Below are 22,810 nucleotides of genomic sequence, written 5' to 3' on the forward strand. Positions count from 1 at the left end.
AATCTGAGGCTCCCCAACTGCTCCTACCTGACTGCAGTGGGTTCTGCTCTGCAGCAGCAGCATGATCCAGAGCTGCCTTTGGAAGCATCCTACAACCAAAGAATTCCCATTTGTATATTCTTGGCTGAGTTTGTTGTGACATGCCCTGTTATTTTTGCATTCTGGGTGCATTCTGAAGCTCCCCCAGGCATCCCTTCAAATGAAACATTGCATCACTGAGGAAGTGAAGCCATTACAAGGGAGCACTTTTGCCAGACACTTGGAGCAGACACAATCAGCTCTCATCTTCCAGAAAGGGACTTGCAAGTTGACATTGCAAAATTTGGGAAGAACAATGGTCCTTTCTTGAGTGGTTTGATGCAGTTTTTAAAAAAGCAGAGCTGTGCTGTTGTTTTTTTGCCACATCATGAGCAAAGGTTTTATATCTGCATAGAAGAAATGTTACAAACAAAGCAGTTGGAGCATGGAGCTTCAAAATCCTTTGGAAGGAAGAGAATAATTTCTCTGCTGAAGTCTGCTGAGGTCTCTGACCTTCTCTGGGTCTTACTTTCATCCTGCAGTAACCTTCCCTTTATTCAGAGCTGTGGGGATGGAGCAGTTGCTGTTTCCATGCTATTCTCATGGTGTGAGATGCTGTATGGGTATTGAGGATCGTTATTAGAGTTTTCCTTGCTAGTCAAAGGGTTAATTTCGAGATCTGATTTAGGTTTGGCACAGAAGGAGGGGAGACAGAGGATTTTGTTCTGCAGGAAACTAGGTCAGCAGGTTTTTATTATTGTGCTCAACAGCCCAATGTGGTTTGCATTTAGGAATGAACTCGGCTGACATCATGGATGGTCGCTTTCCCCTTCCCAGGACTCAGCCTCAGCCACTGCTCCATACATTACAGCTTCCCCAAATGGAATGAAAGGGAATACTCAGCTGAGGAAGCTCAGGCTGTTGTGAGTTTGTCGGTTATCTTTTCAGAGCTGTCTGTCAGGAGTGCTCAGGAACGCGGGATGAGTTCCAAGATGTTTTGGAGAGGAAGAACAATAGCACTGGAATATTTTCAGTCACTGAAGTGCATGGGAATCACAGAAGTCTCCATTGCTTTCACACTCCATTGATTGCTGATTGTTCTTACAGCCTGTGACACTATTTGGTTTTTGTTTGGGTCTGGTCAGATTCTGATCTTGGTCCTGCCAGTGTAAATTTGGAGTAATTCCCTTGCTTTCTGTGAAGATCCTGCTGTGTGTGGCTGGGATCACTGTGTGGTTCCTGCAGATAACCTTTAGGTGAGGAGTTTTCCATTGTAGCTTTTGGATCATCATGACTGATTAAAGATTTGAATAATCCAGAATCTTTGTCACATGCCCCAGCTTTCTTGGCTGTATCTCCTGTTGTATATTCTCTTCACAGGCAACTGAGAATACCTGTCCTTTACCTCTGCCTATTAAGACCAAATTGTGGCAGACATCACCTATATTGGACAATTCAGTCTGCCTTTCTTTACAGATTATTTTAACTTTACTGAATGATGAGAATCCAAGTAGTTATAACTTGAAAAAATATTCAACATTGTTTTTATTGTAAAGATCAGATGAGGGTGATGGAGCTTAAAAAGAGTTAAGGTGGATCTTAAAAAGACATTACCAAAAAGATTGGTAATGCCTAGGAACATTTCTGAGTAATAGGATTTAAGGCTGAGCATCTATTTCCAGTTTTATGCTCTTGTTGTTTTACAGACTTTAATGTGAGTTAATGGCTTTTCAGCATAATAAAACCATCTAATTCTGTCCCGTTCTACTCTTTATTCAGTTCTGGCATCAAGAAACCCAGACATTTTTGCAAACCAAGTTTGGCTTTTAAGGCTGAACAAGGAAAATACAGGCAATACTGAGAAGAGCAGACAGCAGTAGGTTTGCCAGCAGTTCCTGGAAATAATGGAGTTTCACAACCATTGCCTGCAGATTGGACATTTAAGGAGGAAAAAAAATCCTTGTGGCTTGTATGGATAGAATAATGAGAATGCAAAGTCTGTTGAGAAAGTTTATTATGGTAAAACTTCAGATGCCATTCTTGGGTTTAAACCAAAGAGCAGCATATCAAATGCCTCAGAATGATGACAGCATAGAAATAACACAGGTCAGAAAATTGCATATTGTCTTTCCTGGATTGCATTTATTGCTGTGATGGACTATGCATTTTTATTGTCCAATTTTGAATCTCTGTGAAACAGTTTCAACTGCAAGAAATGTGCTCACAGAATCATCTTTAAAATGTGAACATATTAAAGAGGGATGAAGAAAGGAGGTGTTTCTGCAATACCCTTGAGCTCTTCCCCTGCTGTGAGTGAGAGCCAAGAAAACGCCAGCGTGTGTCAGAATGAGAGGTAGTGACAGGACTTGTAGCAGGCAAACACGTCCACACAATAAACAGCAGAGCTGAGGCAGCATTCTCAAAATTGCCTCCTGCATAATGAAACAGAGGAGTTGTGGCAGAATCTCCACAGCTTCATTCAGAGTTGGCAAATTATTTCATTCAAATTTGCAGCAACTCGGGAAATGTCATTGTGCTGCTGGAAGAATTGGGTTGTGTTTCCTATTCCTAAATTGAACTAAGTTGAATTGAGCTCTCAGCTCAAGAAATGAGAGATGAAAAGCCTCTCTCTCCCATGCAGTGGCTCTCCAGAATGTATATTATATCTCTTGAGGCTGTCAGCATGTGAAGCCTTCAGGATGTGACTCATAGGATAAATAAGTTTGGTCATTCTTTCTGTGAATAGAAAAAGGTAAAATCTTGTATTTTTACAAAAGCTTTTTCTTCCCTACATGAATCCAGAAAATATCCCAAGTCATTAACATGCTGGAGCTGTCACTGAAAATTCAGTAGCTTCAGGCTTGAACAGAACTGTTAATAGAGCTCAGTGATGCCATGTGTGTGAAATGCGTGCTGCTGAATATTTGTGCTCTTTCAAATGGATGAACTCGAGTTCCCAGACTGCAGACGAGGGTGGTAATGCAGAGGAGCAGCTCATGTGTGTCAGCAAAGGAGCAGATGCTGGCAGGAGAGCGGGGGATAAACAGATGCCGAGTAATGCTGGTGGGGGAATGAGCCGTTTGTGCTGTTTGGGAGCTCTGCTGCAGAGAGGATGCAGCCTGCAGATTTAAGTAGGTTATGATGTTCTCCCCTATGGCTGGGGCTGGAGGCACGGCCAGTTAACTGCAGAGTGTCACTTTGTGGTACAAACATCAAAAAGTCATCTTTCAGAGAGCAATGGCTTCAAATGGGTGCATTCCTTTTTTGTTTTCAAATGTAACCCCATCTTTACCAATTAAAGTAACTATTCAATGGTTAGAATACAATCTCTGAGCTATGAGAACAGATCCTGTTTATCCCTTTTGTGGCATAAAATATATTTAGCCTTGCTGGATTTGTAGTTACTATTCCTTCTCCGTGTTCTACGTGGCAGTTAACCCTCTCCTTTGATAGCTGTTTACAGCTGGCTGCAGAGTGACAAGAATGGTGCTCTTTGTTCTGCAGAAAGCAGGGAGCTGTGCCAGGTACCCTGTATCTGTTTCCCAAACTTAGGTAACCTTCTCCTGGGCCAATCCCAGTACCGGGAGAGAGGGAACAAGCAGTATTCTTAACATGGCTGCTCACTGCCAATCTTTTCAGAGAATGGGAATTAGCCGATTAATTTTATTGACAACTCATTGCAAACAAAAGGTACCAGGTTGGATGCTCTGGTGACTGGCAAAAGCCTCTCACAGTAACTCACACCAGGGTGTGTTTGTGCTCTTCATAATTTCTGCAAGTTGATTGCTTGAATCTGTAAGAAGATTACTGCCCACTGTAATACAATTTCTGGCCTCTTTCCTTGGACTCCAACAAGAAGATTAATTAGAACTGGGTTAAAAATGTATTAGTATTTAAAGGGGATATTTTTTTCCCGTGCTGCCTCATCTCTTATTCCACCCCAATCCATTACATGCTGTGCTCAGAGTCCTCTTGCAACTTCTGCTGTTTGGTTCCCTCTGTACCTACAGGGAGGTGAGGAAGAACTGTCTCCCTCCTCATACTCCTTATTCCAGGAGAATGTGTGAGTTCTGGCAGGAGCAATCTGGAGCCAGCACAGGATGTTGGACACAGGACACACTCAACACCCCCTCCTACTGTGGCTCACTGTGGGGCCGCCACACAGCTCACAGGTGCTCTCTGCTTCCACAGCAGCCCTAAGACTGAAAGAATTTCCAGCCAGACTTGGCAGTTGGACTTTCCCAGTGATCTGTATAGACCAGAAGTGTCTTGGGAGGTTTCCCAGTTGCACCATCCTGCTTTTGGTGTTTACAGCTACAGTAACTAACTTCTGACATTTATCCCCAGCTGGTGCTCTGATTGCTGAGCTCGGTGCCTGTTTGCACATGGGGCCTTCTGATAAGGCAGGCATTTGACCTTTCTATTCTTAACCCATTAACATTTAGAAGAGTTGCTCTCCTCACCTCTAAGGCTGTGTTCCTCCCCCCAACCCCCCTGTTCCTGCCAGATAAGATTACTCCTGGGTTATGCATTGATCTAAAAGCAGAGTGCCAAATGCAGCCCACACCAGTTCAAGGGCAAACACTGAATTCACTGAATCCCCATGCTCAGCTCACTCGTGGGAAGGAGGTGAGCAGAGGCTCTTTTTGCTCTCTCAGCAGAACCTGGGGACAGGCACAGGGCTCTCAGTTCTTCATTGTATCATTAAACCACCAGCAGTAGGACCAGCCCAGTTTGCTGTGGCTGCATCTTGGTGCTCTTTCCTCTTCTCCCTCTGCCTGTGAACAGATAATGGGTTGAAGGGGTCCTTCCACGGGATTATCACACACTCATTTGCTGGAGGCAGTGCATTCAGGAATCTGAACGTGCAGATGAGAGCCAGGAGTCCTTTGTTTCAAGCCAAGCCCAGCTCAAGGAATGCTGCACTGTGTCACTGCACCTGTGCATGTGTATTTCCCAGATTTTGAATATTAGACAGGAGTAAGGAGCTGTTACTGCTTCTTCAGGTGTTGCTTGAGATTCTCCTGTTCTAGTTCAGTATCTTGGTGTAAAATACTTGGAAAACTGCCACCAGAATGATGAAGGAAGTGTAAAACAGGCCTAATAATGGATGTTTAAAATGCTTGAGTTATTTGCTTTATCCATGAGATGACTTGATGGTCATGCAGGAGGACCAACACTAGGAAGAGATTTGGTGGGTGGGGTCTGTTGAGCTGTTGCACACATTTTGTATGAGACTAATGACCATAGTGGTCCTGCTGGCTTTGAAAGCCTATGGCACTGATAATAACTACAATCAGTCACAAGAATTAATTAGCTGACAAGCCTGATTTTACCCTGTAAAACCAAAAGCCACTGAAGCAGTATGGATCAAAATTTATTGCAGTTATTAATATTTTATTATGTTAAATTAAACGTTTTAAAATAAAACATTGTGATTTAATGTGCATTTATGACCATCTTACTAAGAACTAAGATTCATATATTCTTAACATGATAACTTACATGAAATTAAAAAGGCAGGCACTGTGCTTTTTTCCTGCCACTGTTTGAGAGAAAGTAAAACTACAGAATGGAAGGAGTCCTCTCACTTAGCACTAGAGTATTTTAGAGTGAGACTCTACTCCTTTTGAGTTGTCTTATCAGACACTCAGTAATTCAGAGCTGAGAAGCTCATTCAAAACTGAGGGAGGAAATCCTTTTTCATCTTGTGGTCTGTGAATAAAAATAGATGTGAAAGTCTGTTCTACTGATTTTTTAGATGCCTCAACAGCATGTGTGATCCAAAACCAACTGCTTTTTTTATTAACTACGGTTAATATTATCTTTGTTTACTGCATGTGTTAGTTTTTAATACTGTGTTTTGATAAGCTTTTCCATTATTTCTAGAAATTCTGATATAATTTACCCAGTTGTTTGGAAACAATTATAAAATACTGTTATGATCTGGAGCTCCAGCTTCCATCTCAACTCAAAATTGCACAAACCATGACTAAAAGTTAATTTAGTGAGGAGAAATGCATCACTCCATCCCTATTAATACAACAAACTGGGGAAATTAAATTCTATCCTTAGAGAGAGAGTTGTTTTAGAAAGAACTAAATCACTTATTTAAAATGAGTGTGTTGACACCCACCTGTCCTTGGCTGCAGGAAGAGGTAGGTAGGAATTTTGCTGGCTTGGCCCTCACCACAGCCTGGTTTGAATTTTGTGTGTGGCACCATCACTGTTGTGGTGTCACCAACACTCCCTGGCCCTTGGAGCAGCTGAACTGGGAGGGACAGGGCCCAAGGTTAGGAATGCTCCTGCCACTTCTTCAAATCCAGTTTTCCAGGCCTGTTTTTCCTTGTTGTTTTTTTTTTTTTTTCCCCCATTTCAAATGTTCCATGAAGTAAATTTTTTATCAGTGACTCAGAGCAGAAGAACATTTTGTATTTTTATGATATAATATTAGATGTCTGGGCAAGCCTTCAACTGTAAATGTTTTTTTGGCTTATCCAGCATACTGTACTTACTGAGATGGGAGTGTGTGAAACTCTATGATTAAAACACCAAAAGCATGAATGTAGGAAGCAATAAAGTATTATGCAGGAGAAGATGCATTATTTTTGTGACTTTGTTTAAAGAAAGCCCAGATGTGGGAGCAGATACCTACTGAATCAATCATTTTCTAAGCCACAGATGACCAGAAAATTATTTAAAAAGAAATAATATGAAGAGATATTAGAAAAATAAACCTGCAGAACTTAATGTTCAAACACCATTGCCCAGACTCATTTGGTCTTCAAGTGATCTGCATTACCAGTAATTGTAATTTATTTGGGGATGTTTAACCCTCAGGATGTACATTCAGGGGATTCTTCAGTGGTTTCAGGGACTGGATTGTTCCAGTTTGCTTCTGCTGCAGAGTTCGTGTCAGGAAAGAGAATTTCTGCCTTTGACTGCAGCTCTGCCAGGATTTTCCTGAGGGTATGGGATGGGTGAGGGTGGGATGGGTGAGGGTGGGATGGGTGAAGGTGTGGGGTGGATGAGGGTGTGGGATGGGTGAAGGTGTGGGATGGATGGGGGTGTGGGATGGGTGGAGGTGTGGGATGGATGAGGGTGTGGGATGAGTGAGGGTGGGATGGGTGGAGGTGGGGGATGGATGAGGGTGTGGGATGAGTGAGGGTGGGATGGGTGGAGGTGGGGGATGGATGAGGGTGTGGGATGAGTGAGGGTGGGATGGGTGAAGGTGTGGGATGGATGAGGGTAGGGTGGAAGGTGAGATCTGCTCAGTGCTGATGCACAAGACTGCTTTTCTCACAAGAGCAAATTATGCCATTAGAGTGCAGATCTCTGCACCTCCCTTCTTTGTAAGCTTTATACATATTCTGTGTGGTCTTGTGTGTCTGAGACATGCTCAGAAAATGTTCACTTTTATGTTATGTTAGCAACAGGTGACCAGAGAAGTGAAATACTTCAGAATACTTGGACTTGCAGAACAGCACCAGGGTCAAGGTACTTCCTAACAGCTCAATAGAATCTCCTTTAGTAATACCTAATAAACTTCCCTGGCTTCCTGGCCTATTTACAGTGCTTCTCCTTACCCCTAATCCATGTCAGAAGTTGTGTTTCCATTTTGACTCAGGGATTGCCCAGCAGGACATTTGTCTCAGCACACAGGGACAGCTGTGTTGACAGTCTCAGTGGCCTCGGGGCATTACAGGCTCTCTGTAATCAGATGAGACCTGTACATGCTTCAGTGCTTTCCAGTGAACTGAAACAACCTTGGTCTGCTTGGGATGATGAAGGAAGTGACCATGTTTAGGGGTTTGGCTGTCATTTTGTGAGACCTTCTAAAGGATATATAAACTGCAAAGTGAAAGGTCCAGGAGTCAGTGAACTGCAGCAGTTCGTCAGGCAGCATGAAAAAAAAAGGATGGTTTGATGTTGGAGAAATACATACAAGAGATGCAGAGGATTCAAAGTTAACTTGTAAAATCATGTTGAGTAATATTTTATATAATATCTGTCTCCCCTAGATCCCTAGCCAGTGTTAACCATTGTACACAGCTATTTTTCAAAATGTTTCTTTTTCTTCCTTTGTACTGTGTGGCAGAGATAAACATGCAACTCTTTCTATTTGAGGAATCCTGGGAGTTACTGGTAACAACAGTAGGTAAAAGTTAGACAGAAATGGCATTTTTCAACTGCTGGCACACCATTTAACATGCACCTTGCATAGCAATAACAGTGACCAAATAAATCCCTGTTGAACACTGGCCAAGAAAATCCATCAGCATGTTTTATTCATGTGGTGTGACAGTGCAGTTAAGTCTGTATTGATTCTGTTTATTTCAATTTAGAGAACATCTCTGCTGAACATTCCATGTAATTATTATACAGACAAGGAGCAACATCTAGAGCTGACAGCCAAGCATATAAATACAAATCCTTTGCAAAACATTCTGTCATGCTGCTTCTGCAAGGAGAACAGGTCAGACTTAAACAGAAGTAGGTTCTGCTGTCAAGATTTTTGCTGAAATTGCCTTTCCTCCAGTTCTGTTATGATTATATCAGGGCACCATTTGTTTTAGTCTCCCAGATGATCTCCACAGCTGCAGGACTGTACAGAGAGAAAAACATGGCTTAAACACACTGAGTAGGTAAAACATGCACTTTACATTGTAACTGTGAAATCCTCTATCTTGATACAGTGTAAATAGGAGTTTATAACCTGCTGGTCCATGAGACCCCAGGGAATGTGTGGGTACTCAATAGATACAGATCCATGGTACAGAGTGCACTAAGTGCTGTAGGTGATTTGGTTGTCCCAGGGAGGTGCACAATCAGAATTGTTTGAATGCTTAAGCAGGCCAAAGGTTGTGAACGTGAGGCACAGGGAACATACAGTAGTTAGCTCTGCCACTTGTTGCAGTTGTTTCCTTCTTAGGATGATTAAGTCACACTGATCTGGTCAACCCAGGTCAACCACAATGTTACCAAGACAACAAAGTAAACTGGTCACTGCCGTTGAGTCTTGCACAGCCCCTAAAGTGGCTCACAGATCCCTGCTCCAGCTTTGCCCTGATGCTGGAAAGGTGGGACATAACCTCAGCTCCTTGTACAAACAAACTCTTCATACAGCTGGAGTGTAGTTCAGCAGTGGGCGAGATACTCAAAACTGAACTGGACACACTCCATCCCATAACAGTGTCCCATTGAAACATCCCTCTCTAACAGTCCCAGTTCCTGCTTGCCAAGCATTTGCTTAACATCTACTGTTAGACTGGAAGGGGTGGGGGAGGGACAGTCCTTGCTATCATTAAAAAAGAAAAGGAAAAAAAAGTCTAATCAAATAAATCCCTGTAGTTCATTTCCTCTTACGAACTCTGTGCTCTGTAATTATATTACCAAAGAAGTCTTTCTTCTCTGAGTTCACGTGAAACCTTAATGGTTTTATTCCCCTTGGCCCTAGTTCAATCAGTATACATAAAATGACAAAGTTTTTCTGTTCCAGTGTAAAATTGAATTAGAAGGTGGTGGGTGTGGTACTTCAGATTAGAGCAAACTATTAAAAAGAATCAATTCCTTAAAGGACACTTGCTAGGTTGAGAATACATTTAATATTACCCTGCTTCCATAGGAATTTTGTTTAAGAGAACCCAGTCCCACCAACAAAGAGTGCCAGCAATGCAGAATGCCCAACACACAGCATCTGTGAATAGAGTAAGATGTTCTATTAGCAGGTAAGTGATGCTGGCAAATGGTTTAACACTTTCAGGTATTTTCATGTCATGAGTAAAAGACTGTAAAAGATACTCGGTATCTCAAAGAATTTGATGAATTTTACTTATTTGCATATGGAGTTTTACTGTTGCTGTTGGTGGAGGTACTGAAGCCAATTTTGAAGACTTTAGATAGTTTGTTCTGAAGGAAATGCTGTTCAGATGATGCAACACCAGCTTTTTGAAAAGGAGAAAACACAACTTGATGAAACAAATAAGGAAGCAAATGTTTTCATTTGTTACATATTCACCTTTTTCCTAGATTAGCAAATGTGGGTGGTGTTTTATAATTTCGGTTTTATTCCCTCAGGAAGAAGGGAAATGAACTCTTTGCTAGACATCATTGAGCATCTTCTGCCTCTTGTAGCTTCTTAAATACATTCTGGTTAAAATGAAAAAAGTATTTTTACTGCAGCGCAGGAAACTGAAATGCCTTTTTAGCAACTGAGGTGGGATTTGGGGTGAATATCTTGTTACTTGATCCTTCTGTGCCAAGTGAAGCATTATATGAAAACATTTTGATTACAGTTCCATGCCAAGTCATGCCCTCTCTTCTAACCAGTCACATATTAATTCAGTCTCATTGTACCTGCAGATTCCTTGTGCAGTAATCTCAGGGTTTCTCATTTCAGTGTTGCAGTCTCTTTCTCTGCAATTGCCATTTGCACTGAAATAATTCATTACACATCCTCCCTTCCATGCACATACATTCTACATTCTTTATATGTGACTGTAAGTGTAGCAAATCTTGTCTGAGTTCCATGCCATTTTCTCATCTTTAATTGTTAATAATTAACTGAATTTTGTTAAATGTAGAAGTGCTCAGTCTCTTTTAGGATCAAGGATGGATGTTTTCCTATCAATCAGTTTTTAAATCTGAGCACTAAAAAGTCTGACAAACAATGCTTGAAAGAAGCAAATTTTGTTCCTATTTTGGGGTACAAAATGGCAGGTGATAAAAGGGGGCAATTCAAAATTAAAGTTGGTTGAATTCTTCATTAAGTCCGTTCTACTTCTTGTCATTACTTTGCATCAGCAAGATTTAAACCCTTCATTTTGGAGAAGGGTCACATCTGTAATAAATTATGGTCTCCATTATTTAAACAGTAGCATTGTTATAAATATTTTCTTCCTGTATTTCTGTTTCATAACCCAAATACTAAGCATTTATCTTCTTTTTGTAAGTAGCCACACCGTGGGCTGCCAAGGCTGGTTTATCATTTGCCTTGGGAAAGGCAGTGTGTAATATTGCAGGATGAAGACATTTGCAGGCAGAGGTTTGACCTGTGGGGGAGAGAGGTGAGGGCTTTGCAGGATTGGTGCCAAGAGACTGAGGCTTGGAGGAGAACTCCCACAGCTGCTATCACCAGTGAGGGTCAGAGAACTGCAACAGCCTGTTCCTGCAGAAATGAGACTGGGCCACTGATTTAAACTGAAATTTGTGAGTGTCAAGATTTTTAGCCATACCTAACAAATTTCCTTTCTATTGTTTCTAATGAAACTTTTATATTTGGATGTAGGGATAACTGGATGAACATGTGAAAGGCAGTTCTTGTGTCAAGGCATTGCTTTTCAGAGCTGTATCTGCAGGGTCCATTCTTGTGACAAGGAACTTGTCATCATAGCAAAGAAAAGAAATCCACACAACCTCTTACTGAGAGTAAGCAAGGTTTTACTGGAGAATACAATATTTTAGGGCAAGACATGAGTTTTTTCCTAAAAGGAAGAGCAGCCAAGAGTATTGACACAAGGAGTCATCCAGGGCTGTGTGATACAGAGCATAATTAGATGATGCAGAGGTCACACTTTGGCCCCTGGCAAGTTTTGGGGGTGTGTTTAAGCAGCTCCTTTGATGTTGGTGGTAATGGTGGATCATTTGCAACTGTAAATGTGTTTTTTGCTCTGTCCAAGTGTCCAGGAGTACAGGAGGCTCTGCAGAGCACCGCTAAGAGGCCTGTTGAAGATTGGATTGTTGTCTGCCCCAGGCAGTGAAACATATTCCTGGAGTGTGTGTGGGTGCTGCTGCCCGAGCCGGGCTCAAGGCTCTGTTCCAGGCTCTGCCCCTGACTCAGCTCTGCTGCCTCGGGCTCTCCAGCGAGAGTTACCTGAGCTCTTAATTCTCTCATTAGAAAAAGTGGAGGTTATTATTCACTCACTTCCCCATACCAGCCTCACAGGGGTGTGAGTTAATGAACATCTGTTAACGTGTGGAAATAAATGCAGTGGAAGTGCCGGAGCAGCAGCAGCGCCCACACAGCGGGGTTGGGAATATGCAGCTTTTTCCTACGGGATTGTGCTGTAAGACTAAATCACCATTTTAGTAAGGTACCTGTGGAGCACAGCATCCCTGTCTCCAAATCCCCCTCTGTGCCCTGGTAAATGCTCCCGAGCCCAGGGCTGGGACAGTTCTGTGCAGCTCTGGGAGCTCTGTGCAACCTCGTGTAACCCAGGTACGTGCAGCTCATGGCACACAGCTCTTGATGAGTGTTATGTGCCCAGCTCCAGTTCATTATCCTCACTCATCTGCCACTCATTAACGACAGAAAAAAGATACCGTTGTCTGCAAAAATCGGATTTGTTACCCGGTGTGCAGCAAATCAATAATGGCACACTCGAGACAAGACATTGATTATTTATTTCAGAGCTGCCAAGTCTGGGTGCCAGGTGGAACTCCACAAATCAACCATCAGAACTTTTTGCTATTTGTACATTTTAGCAAACAACGGGATTTTTACATATTCCACACTTCACAGGAATGCAGTTCCCTTGTTTAAAGCTGCCCGATTTCTCTCTCCGCTCGCTGGATGCTCAGTGGGCTGATGTCGGGAGGACGAAGGGGGCTCGCTTCCCCGTGCCCTTCCCTTCTGCGGGGCCGCAACGGCAGGAGTGAATGGCTGGCAGCCTTTGGCAGTGCCGGCCGGTCCTAGAAACCCGTCAGGCTGCTGGAGCGGCTGCCAGGAGCCTCCCTCGGGCCGTCATGTGAGCAGTGTCAACAGCCCGGCCGGGCGAGTGGGCGGCTCGGCGCTCGCAGTGGGGCAGAGTTCAGTGCCTGCGGCGGGGTTACTGCCGAGCGCCCGGGGTTGCCATAGCGAGCATTGCATAACGCTGGCAGCGGCCCCGGCCACAAAGGGCCCCGCGTTCCTTCTGCTCGGTTTGTTCATTGTTGCCGAGGCCCGCTTTGCTGTCGCAAATGGAGTTCCAGGCATAGTTCCTGGCTGGGCTGCTGTGGGAGGTTTCACCGGGAGAGGAGCTGGCTGATGGAGCCCTGTAACTGGGGCATTCGCAGTGCTTGCAGGAGGGTTGTTTGCATGAGCAGAAACTTTGCATGCCGGTCAAGTTTGTGGGAGTAAGAGAGGTGTTTAACTTCCTGATACATTGTCTTCTAAAAGGAAGTGACTTGATGTAGGACTGAAATTTGCACCTAGCTAGAGAGCCCGGGGCATCAGAACATCAGCATTATGTGGGTACAGCATGACTGCAAGAATTAATGCTCCCATATCATTGCCTAGATCAAATGGATTGCAGGAGATGGGAGTTTGTGGGAGGCTGAGAAGTCAGGAAACTTTTTTGGGTAGAATTGGTAGAGGGAAGCTGGAACGTTGCAACATGGGAAGCTGCCTTTGGAATCAGGCCATCATCCTCTGGAGATCTCTGCTGAAGTTGAATGTGCATTTACATAAGTTTTGGCATGAGAAATCAATGTCCATGAAGCAACTATTCTGTGTTTTCCCTTTCTAGATGATTAATTAAAGTGGCTGAGGCATTGATTTGGCTACAAGCTGTCTCATGAGGTTTCTGACTGTAGTATTTTTGTTATGTGGGATAGACCAAGATCTATCTCTTTGCCTGGAGTGATTATGTTTTTGGCTCTCCTGCTTTTTGAGGGTCTGGACATTGAGTCAGTGGCAAAGTCCTGTTTGACTTCCATGGGCCAGAATCAGAGCTGCAGTTCTGCAGTTTTGCAGTTTTGTGGTGTATTTATCATTCCAAGAGCAAACAGATTTAATATTGAGGTTGTGATGAAGGGTCACCAGGTTTATTTGGCATATGAAGGTTGTGGTATTTCTGTCATTTGCCTCTGAAAGATTTTGCTGGCTGCTGTGAGAGACTTTTTGTTCCTTCCCCTTGGGATTGTACCTTTTTCACTGTGAGGTCCTGGGCATGTTAGGATGCATGTGTGACATTTGTGTGGCAGAACTGCAGAACAAACCTAGCTAAGAACAACAGGGTGTTGCCTTCTACCTGTGCTCTTACAGTTCTTCTGCCAGGATAGTGAGACTTCCTGTCCCAGTTTGGAACTGGAATCTGTCCTTGAGCCAGTGGTGCCAGGACTCGTGTGAGCTGGACATGGCTTCTTGGTGAATGGCTTAACACACCCTGTCCCGAGCTCTGCCCCACTGAGCTGTTCCTTTCTTCAAGCATTTTATAAAACAAAATAAACTAAAAGAGGAGTGAAGTCCTGTGGTCTGCTCCTCAGAGACTTCTGGTTTTGCTGGTGATTTGTTTTTCAGTTTTAAAACATCAGTGGTGATTATGGGATTGCTGGACTTTTTGTTCTCAGTCAGGGCAACTTAGACTGTCAGGGCCCAGATGAATTCCAAGGCACTATGGCAAAGCCAACAATAATAATGAGGAATGATCTGGGAGCTATTCTGGAACCTGCCTGATCACTTCATCTGGGCCTGGTGATGCTCATTCCTCACAGTGCCTATGGTGCTTTGGGCTGTGTCCTTCCCCTGTTACTGTCTGAAATACCAGAGTGACCAGAGGCATCCCAAAGGAGTACATAATGGAGCCCAGTTAGTAGAGACCAGTCCACCTTTTTTGGGATCAGGTCAGTCTATCCCTCCCCTGGGAGCTGACACAGACAAGAGCAGATGTTTCTGACAGTGTGCTCAGAACTTCCCAAAGGCCACCAGCTGCTGTAGTTCATGTCTGCTGTTCAGGCTTTCCACTGAGCATTTCCTTCCACCTTCCTGGCCTTGGGAAGGAGCTGAACTGAAATGCTGCTGCTTTGCCCAGGAGCTGTCCCTCCTGGGAATGGTGTCCCTCAGCTGCAGCATGTGAGGTGACACCTACGTGACCAAAGCAAGGTGCCCAGTAGGTGACACACCCAGCCCCTGTCACGTGCTTTGGCAAACGGGGTCTCCATTGTTGGGATGACATTTGGCCCAGATGTCTCAGCTTTCTTATTTGCTCTGGAGAGCCTGGGGAATTTTGAACTTTAAATATTACTGTGTTTTCTGCTAAAAAGGACAGGTTCCCAGGAGTATTCCTGGTATTTGCAGTAGAAATCAGAGCAGTTTGTGATTACTTGATTTGAGAGCCCATTCACTGTTTGGCACCAGCCTCTAAGGAAGTCCTGACTGCCTGAAATGTTAATTCTTGTTGCAGAGCTCCTTAGCTCCAAATGTACAGAACTGTTCACCATACTCATAATTTTGGAGTTTTATGCAGTATTTTATATATTTTTGGTTAGACGTTCAAGTCAAGACCAAGATGTTCAATACCCCATGGAAAGGCAGTACAAGGAGTAAGGGGTTCCCAGTATCCAGCATTGCTGAGACACATCTAGATTTCCACCTAGAAATCAGAGGACAGACAGAACACTTCCCTTAGAAGGATCCCAAACTTCTTTACGTAGGGGTAAACATATATTTTTTTCCATTTCACTGCTGTGAAGAGCAGAAGATAAAAACACTGTGACTAAATATCAGTTCGGAAATAATTGAGTTGAATTTTGTTTTCTGTCTTACACAGCAGGCCCTGATGCCCTCTCCAAACTATTTTTTTAAAGTTACTTTTTAAAATTAGCTTTAGCCATCATAGCTTCTATGTATTTCTGGTCTTGAAAGGAACCATCAATTGTTTTTGTTTGAAGACACTGAATATGAACTTGTTCCTACAGAGCTTTGTGCTGTAATTTATCAACAAGGCGCTGAGGCACAGACGTCAAATGAATACCAGATTTCAAATTATGATAAGCAATTGTGTCATCCCTGTGAATAGACATCAGTCTCTGCTGAGAAATCATCAATAATTCATTAAAAAAAAATAAATTAGTACAGTGCCATTTGGATAGGTCTTTCCAAACAACCAGTCCTGTGTTCTGTCATAATTCCTGTGATTTCAAACCCAAAGGATGCTTATTTTTTAAAGAGAAACATATGATCATGCCCAAGTCAAAAAAATGTGTTCCCTCAGGACCTAATTACCATTTGTCTTTGGGGAGGTATGGAGGAAGCTGGAGTGTCAGGGGTGTGCTGGGTTTGTCCATGGCTCAGTGGGAACATGCAGAGCTCTCCCAGAGTATTTTACTGTTAATATTCCAGTCATTACATCTTCCTCACTTCCTTTGCCATCTACCTACACCAAACTCTAAGATTATTATTTCCAATCTTAAAATACAACTCTCAGAATAATTTTTATATCTTTACTATGAGGAGAGGGATGATGCTGCTGGTTTAAAAATTTCTTGAGCTTCCCTGTCGTAGGTGGCTTTTCATTTGACAGTTGGCATCCTGCTCGAGTCCATTTCTCTCCCAAATTGGAGGTTGTTACATTCCAATAAGCACACAGCATCTGTTCTCTGTAGAATATGATGTTGCAAGATGCTGATCATTTATCTAAGTGGGCTATTTTCAATTGAATCAGAGATGTACATGCAGCCTAACAGCAATAATTCTCTCCTGCCTGTAATTGCCCATTATAGGAAGAGGAATTTATAAATAGTTATAAAAGTCAGGATTTAGGGGCTGTGCTTCAAGACCTAGGGCTAGCCAGTCTTAGCTTATCTTAGCATAATCTCAAAAATAAAATGCTCTTCTTTGGAAAGCATGAAATAATTTCTGTTTACACATTTTTTTCACTTACTTTGAAGCTATAATATAAAGGTCACTGATTGCCTCTAGTCATCACATGGCTTTTTCACTAATTGTGCACTCACCTCATTTTGTTCTGTGGGATCTTTTGCTTCTTGATCCAGTTTCATTGCCCAGATGTTCATTTAATACAGTTATAACTTTATACAAAGGGCATCCTCTGTTCTAACAAACACATTGTGGTCGCTGTTCCCAGCTGGGAGCCTCGTGCACAGCAGCTCACCTGCTTCCACCATCAACCCACTGACCTTTGGGCTGATTTAACGTAAAATCAGGCTCTGGGGATAAGGAGGAGAAGTTATGCCAAAAGGTTTCCTGGTCCCTAGCCTTGGACTGATTAAGGTTGTGCTGCAGGATAAAAAGGCAATAAGGAATGGGAAAGCTCTTTCATCCTGACCCTTCTGGTGTGTAATAGGATGGAAAATCACATGGGCACCTTGAAAGTTTGACACTGGTGTTTTGAAATGTGTAAATGGAGACCTTAATATCTCCAAGAAGTCACTCTGTTGCCTGCTGCTTGTAAAAGCCACCCACAAAGGTTTCATGTCAGGGCAGAGAGGTCCCTGCTGGTCCCCGTGGGGTGACTCTGGGGTAACCAGAGGCCCCCAGGCCCTGGGGATTTCCCAGCTCACAGATTTCCGGAGGGTCAGGTCTCAAGGTTATCCCTCAGCCCATTTGCTGTTTGTGGAGCCACGTGGCCATCACACAGCCCAGCTGTTGGGTTTAACTTAACCTTTAGAGCAGTCATGAGAGCTTAGTTCATGAGCAGAATAAATTACACGGAAGGCTTCAAGAGAGGATTGTCCATCTGAATGCACTGGCTGCTGCTGAAAGCTCTGTGCAAGATGAGCAGTGGAAAATTGGACAGGGATTGAGCAGTCTGTCATGCAAGGAGGGTATAACTTGGCAATATGTATATCTGTGCAGGTTTTGAAATCTCTACCTTGGCCAAAAGTGACCTCCCAAATGACAGGAATCTGGTCATCTTGAGCACAAATGTTCCTAGAAAGATGAGCCTACGAAACTGTGCTGGCTGCTGGCAGGGCCAGCAGGGCTGGCAAAGTGCAGAGTGTTCCAGGCTGAGGTGGGAGAGCAGCTCCAGCCCAGGGCAGGCAGAGGAGAGCCCTGGAGAGGAGCTGGCACCAGGCAGTGATTTTGGACATCTCTCATTCTCAGCTGTGAGGCTGCTGGGCCAAACCTGCACAAGGTGGGATGGTGCCTTTTGCTGATGTGATTTGCTGTGGGCCCTTCTAGCTCCCCACAAAGGAGTTCCAGGATATCCAAGACATCCACTGAATCCTTCCTGGGCAAACCTTGGGAAGGGCAGCTGCAGATGCCAGTGTCTGCTCTGCTCAGCTTGGCAGGATGGAGAGCAAAGGAGTGAGGTGGAGAAAACCAGGGGTCCTGTCTGGTTCTTGCTAGCAGTGGATAGATACATGGGAAGGTGCAGGATTTTGTTTTCTGAACATGATGTTTCCTGTGACTGCTAAAATCAGTGAGCAGAGACAGACCTTTCTCCACACCGCAGCATAATTCTCCATGTCCCTCTCTTGAGGCTGCAGATCCCCTGGCACAGCTGTAAATTCCCCTTACAGTGAACAGCATGGGTTTCACTGACAATTCCTGGGAAAACAACTCTTCAGGAGCCTTATTCCATTCAAAATTTTTTTTTCCTCCTCTGCATCTCTGCATTTTCCCCTGCATCCAAGCAGCCACCTGCATTTAATATCAGACACGTGGAATTCCATAAACATCCCCTCCAGACCATAATAGTTTGATGGAAATATGGCCAAGTGCCCAAAGCCCTGTGCCCTTCCCACATCCCCTCCCAGCAGCATGACCTGGGAGGCCTCCCGGTGCAGGATTTATGTCTTGGTGGGTGGCAGTGACTGACAGCAGCAACAAGGAGCTCTCTGGGGCAGAGGACAGGGAGGGGAATGGTGTCTCCTGGGATGAGCTCCAGTCTGCTCCAGGGAATGTGCTAATTTTCACTCCTTCATAGTCCTTTATCTCAGGCCTTCGACCTTGAGCTCAGAGGCATTATCAGCCTTAGCCAGAAAGGCAGCGTGCAGTTAACCACTGAAATGCTGAATGTTTCTCATACAAGGTCCTGAAGGTAAAAGCAATGAATACAGTTTATCTTAATAGTGCAGCATCTCGGGGGACTGTTCAGGTTTGGGCAGAATCTATTTATGATATTAGGAAAAATATTTTTTATCATATATGATTTTGTGAGCATTTTTCGAAGTTCCCTGGGCATGTGGGGACCCCCTGTAAGCCTGTCCTATTTGCATGACTGTGTATGAACTCGGTTTTCTTCATCATCTTTTCATCCTTATTGTACCCAATTACTGTTATACAGAGCACAGACAGAAAATTGCTGGTACCATGTTTTCTGTGGGTCCCTTACTATCATGGGAACATGTTTCCAACTTCGTAAAGTATTATACAAACTCTTGCCATAAAAGAAAAGTCACTTCCTGGAGCAGTCTAGATAAATGTATTTATTGCCAGTTCTGCTGCTGACTTCCCTGGGTGACTCTGGGTTTGTCATTTAGCTGTGTGTAAGGTTTTGTGTTTGCAGAATGAGCTGGGAATACTTCCATGGGCCATCGTGGCTATTAATGAGTTAGGAATGTGCTTCTGTGCATGTGTCTCTTGTTTGGCAAGATCAGCTTCTCTTCTGTACCTGACAAATATGATGCAAGAAGAATATTTCCTTTTCCTTACTGGCAGTAAGTGGTCTCTCTGTGACCAGCAGTAACTGGGTAGAAGCAGAATTTTGGGTAGAATATTCCTGCTTAATCAGTTCAGTGTTGATGGAGTTAATTTGCTCATGCCTTCAGATTGTTTTGTTTCCAGGGATTCTAAACCGTTGCCTCCAGCTGTTCATTTCCATTGACGAGGATGATCTTTATCTGTCTAAACTAGTTAAAACCTGCTCCACTACCCAGCAGCCTTTTTGGAAACAGCCCAATAAAGCTGAGTGCAGTGGCTATGACACCAAAGCCTCCTGGACATCATAAATTCCAAGCCTTACTTTTTTTTCCTGACCTCTCACTGTTAGAGCACCCTTCCTGTTTTAATGGGACTCTTCACTTCCTCCATTTAAGCCCTGTCCAAAAAGGGGAATGATATTTGCACTGCAAGTGATTAGTGTAAGGTAATTTGCTGCTTTAATATTATCAGATTAAGGCTTGACAGACCTCAAAGCTATCATTCAAACACCTGAAGCACACTTGGACTCAGTGTGGTTGTTTCTTGAGATGTTTTAGGTGACTCATATTTATAAATGTGCTCAGTTTAAGGCTTGTTGTGACATGTTGGGACTGGTCATACCTTCAGGGTCACCCGAGCCACTTCCTCCTCAAACAGGAGGTGTGCAAGTTTCTGTGAAAGCTGCAGGTTTGTTAAGCTGCTGAGGCAGCCACCAGATGCACCAGGGCATCCTTCCAGTGCTGAAATTCAGGTGTCTGATTAGGCAGAGATGCTGTCTGTACCAGAGGGAATTGCCAACAATACAAAACTTTCTATTGCTGTAGTGCTGCTACAGGGACCAGAGCTGGAATGTGTAGCCTGGTGTAGGAACTCCTTCCCATGTGCTAGGGTTTCTAATTCACATTATTTGGGCCTGAGCTGAACAGGAGCATGTAACACAACAGGGAAAATCTAATGGTCAGTTTGGACATAAAGCTCTTCTTTCCACTCCAAACACTGTTAACAGCAGTGGGAAAATCAGTGGCCAGAAGACTTCTCCTGAAGACTCAGGGTGAGGTTTATTTTGGGATGTGCCAATGAGACTTTTCCCTGTAGTTTTGTTGCAGATGTTGCTGTCCTGCAGTCAGGAGAGAGCAAGGCCTGAGCAGTGCTGGGATGTGGCTCCTGCTCTCTGCTGCAAACAGCTGGAGCAGTTCAGCTCCAGCCCCTGTGTCTGTGGGAGAATGCTGTGTAGTCATTTTGCTGCTGAACCACCTCAGAGCGATTATCAGACTTCCAGAGCAGGGAAAAAGTCTGAGGAAAAGACCAGTTTAACATGTCATTGTTTGGTTTTAGCAGCTGTGTGTTATCCTATTGTTACTAATAACCTTTGCAACTTTGTGAGCAATGTTTTCTTGGCATCATTCAAACATAATGACTGGGGGGTCACATTCAGCTCTCAGTTGTGTAAATATGGAATGTTCTCTTGGCTGTCTGGTGCTATTTTGCATTTGGCTCATGGTCCCTGCCCCTAGAGTCCTGCAATCCAAAATACCCAGGCAGGGAGTTCAGTCACAGTATGCTCTGGGTATACTGCATACCAACTGGGTATGCAAAGCACAAAATAAACACATGAACAGCTACTATCAAATCCAAGCCATATAATTACAACTCTACTGTCCTCTGGTTGTGGTTAGTGGATTATTCCTGAATAAATGATAGCAGGAGTTTGCTTGGTACCTTCCCAATGTAATTCACCAGTAGATTATGATTGGGAAGTCTTTCAGAAAAATGTGTTTTTAAAGGGGTTTTAAATTTGATTGGGATAAATCAAGAAAAAGAATTAACAAAATAGATGCTGCTTGAGGTAAAGCAGTTAAAAATTCTGCCTTGATGGTAAGAGGAAAGGGTGTTGGAACTGCTCTTTCTCTTTCAACCCTCCAGTATCCAAACTTGTAAGACTCTTAAGTAAGATTCAGTGGTTTTATATGGTAAATAAATTTATCTTGATTCCATTCTGTGATTAAGATGATCTCTCAGTTCCAGAGTGGTCTTTACAAAGTTCTCAGCAGTGAAGTGACTGATGGCCCTTCTCATTTCCAGGGATCTTCCGGATGATCCTGCTGTGGAGTGGGACACACAACTCCTGGCCACCCTTGTCCTGAAGCACATAAAAGCCAAGAACATCAACCTGGTAATGTGACATTTTCTGCAGCACAGGCAATTGCCACATTAATCCTGAGCTAGTATTCTGGGTTTTGCCTTTCCCTCTCCCTCTGGGAGCTTTATTTGGAGTCTCTAAGGTTAGGATATATCTTCTCTCTCAGGAGAGCATTCTTTGCTTCCCAGTGAAAAATGAACAGTGGAGGAATTTCACTTTTCTAACTCTTCAAATGGTTTCTGTATTTTAAAGTAACCATGTGATGGAGAGAGCCATTTCGGGCTTTAGACTTAAGTTTAGGCTTAGATTTGAAGCCCATTGGCAGATGTGTGTTAGAGAGCTTGATTAGCAGGATTATAGGTCAGGGTGGAAGAATATTAACTTGGGAAATTTCCTGGCACTGGAATAGTTTGGGGTTTTTTTCCCACAGAACAGGAATAAGGAAGGGTTGTGTTCTGTTCTTCTCTGTTGCACCCTGCTTTGATCAGGCATGGCACTGTCACACACTGATTAGCAGCAAAATCATGAAACTCTCAAAGCCTTTCAGCACTTCACAAAACAAGAAACCACATCTCCTGCAGCATGAAAGCCCCACGAGCACAAAACCAGCATCATGCATCTAACTTTGTATTGATCCTGAGGCTAATTTTCCATGAAATTCATTGCTGTGCACAGAGACAAATGCAGTTTTCCTGGACTCCTTTTGTGCCTTTTGGCCCTCTGAATAGATAGGTTTTAATCTAATCTGAAAGCTCCAAACACAGGAGGATTTGTATTGCATGTTTGTGACTCTCAGGGGCGCAGGGACAAGTGCACCAAAACCCCAGAAGAAATTCTGAAAACACCAGGACTCCTCTGGATGGTTAGGAAGGATTAGATCTTTACCCTGGGGAAAAATTAAACTCCAGCTGTTTGTGCTGGAGGAGGCTGGAATCAGCCACTGACAGAGCAGAGCTGAGCAGGGAAATGTGGGGTTTGCAGAGCAGGAAACACTTCTGGGCATGGTGCTGGCCCTGCCAGGATGGGAGCCCTGCATTGCCATCAGCTCTTCCCTGAGCAGCACTGAGCACAGATCACTACAGCAGGACACAGCAGCAGCACCATGGAGCAGCTTCTCAGGGCTGCTGGTAATGAACTGCTCTGGAAATGTTCATTATTTGAAGTGTCCCAAGCAATCACACAGCTCTCAGGTGTTTGCTGTAATAACATTCATTTAGGAGCACACTGAATTTGCCAACAACAGCGAGAGAAGAACGTAATTCCCTTTGTTAAACATCCTGCAATTT

General features: G+C 43.7%; 1 protein-coding gene across 1 annotated transcript in view; it reads left to right on the forward strand.

The window, feature by feature from the left end:
- PIGL (phosphatidylinositol glycan anchor biosynthesis class L) overlaps positions 1 to 22,810 on the forward strand; it is a 51,885-nt gene that overhangs the window by 11,077 nt on the left and 17,998 nt on the right. The window contains exon 3 of the mRNA XM_021524933.3: positions 21,467 to 21,557. Within this exon, the coding sequence (XP_021380608.3) occupies positions 21,467 to 21,557 (91 nt within the window). The remainder of the gene's footprint in view (positions 1 to 21,466; positions 21,558 to 22,810) is intronic.

This window comes from Lonchura striata, chromosome 20 (assembly GCF_046129695.1).
Source record: "Lonchura striata isolate bLonStr1 chromosome 20, bLonStr1.mat, whole genome shotgun sequence".
Classification (NCBI taxonomy): domain Eukaryota; kingdom Metazoa; phylum Chordata; class Aves; order Passeriformes; family Estrildidae; genus Lonchura; species Lonchura striata.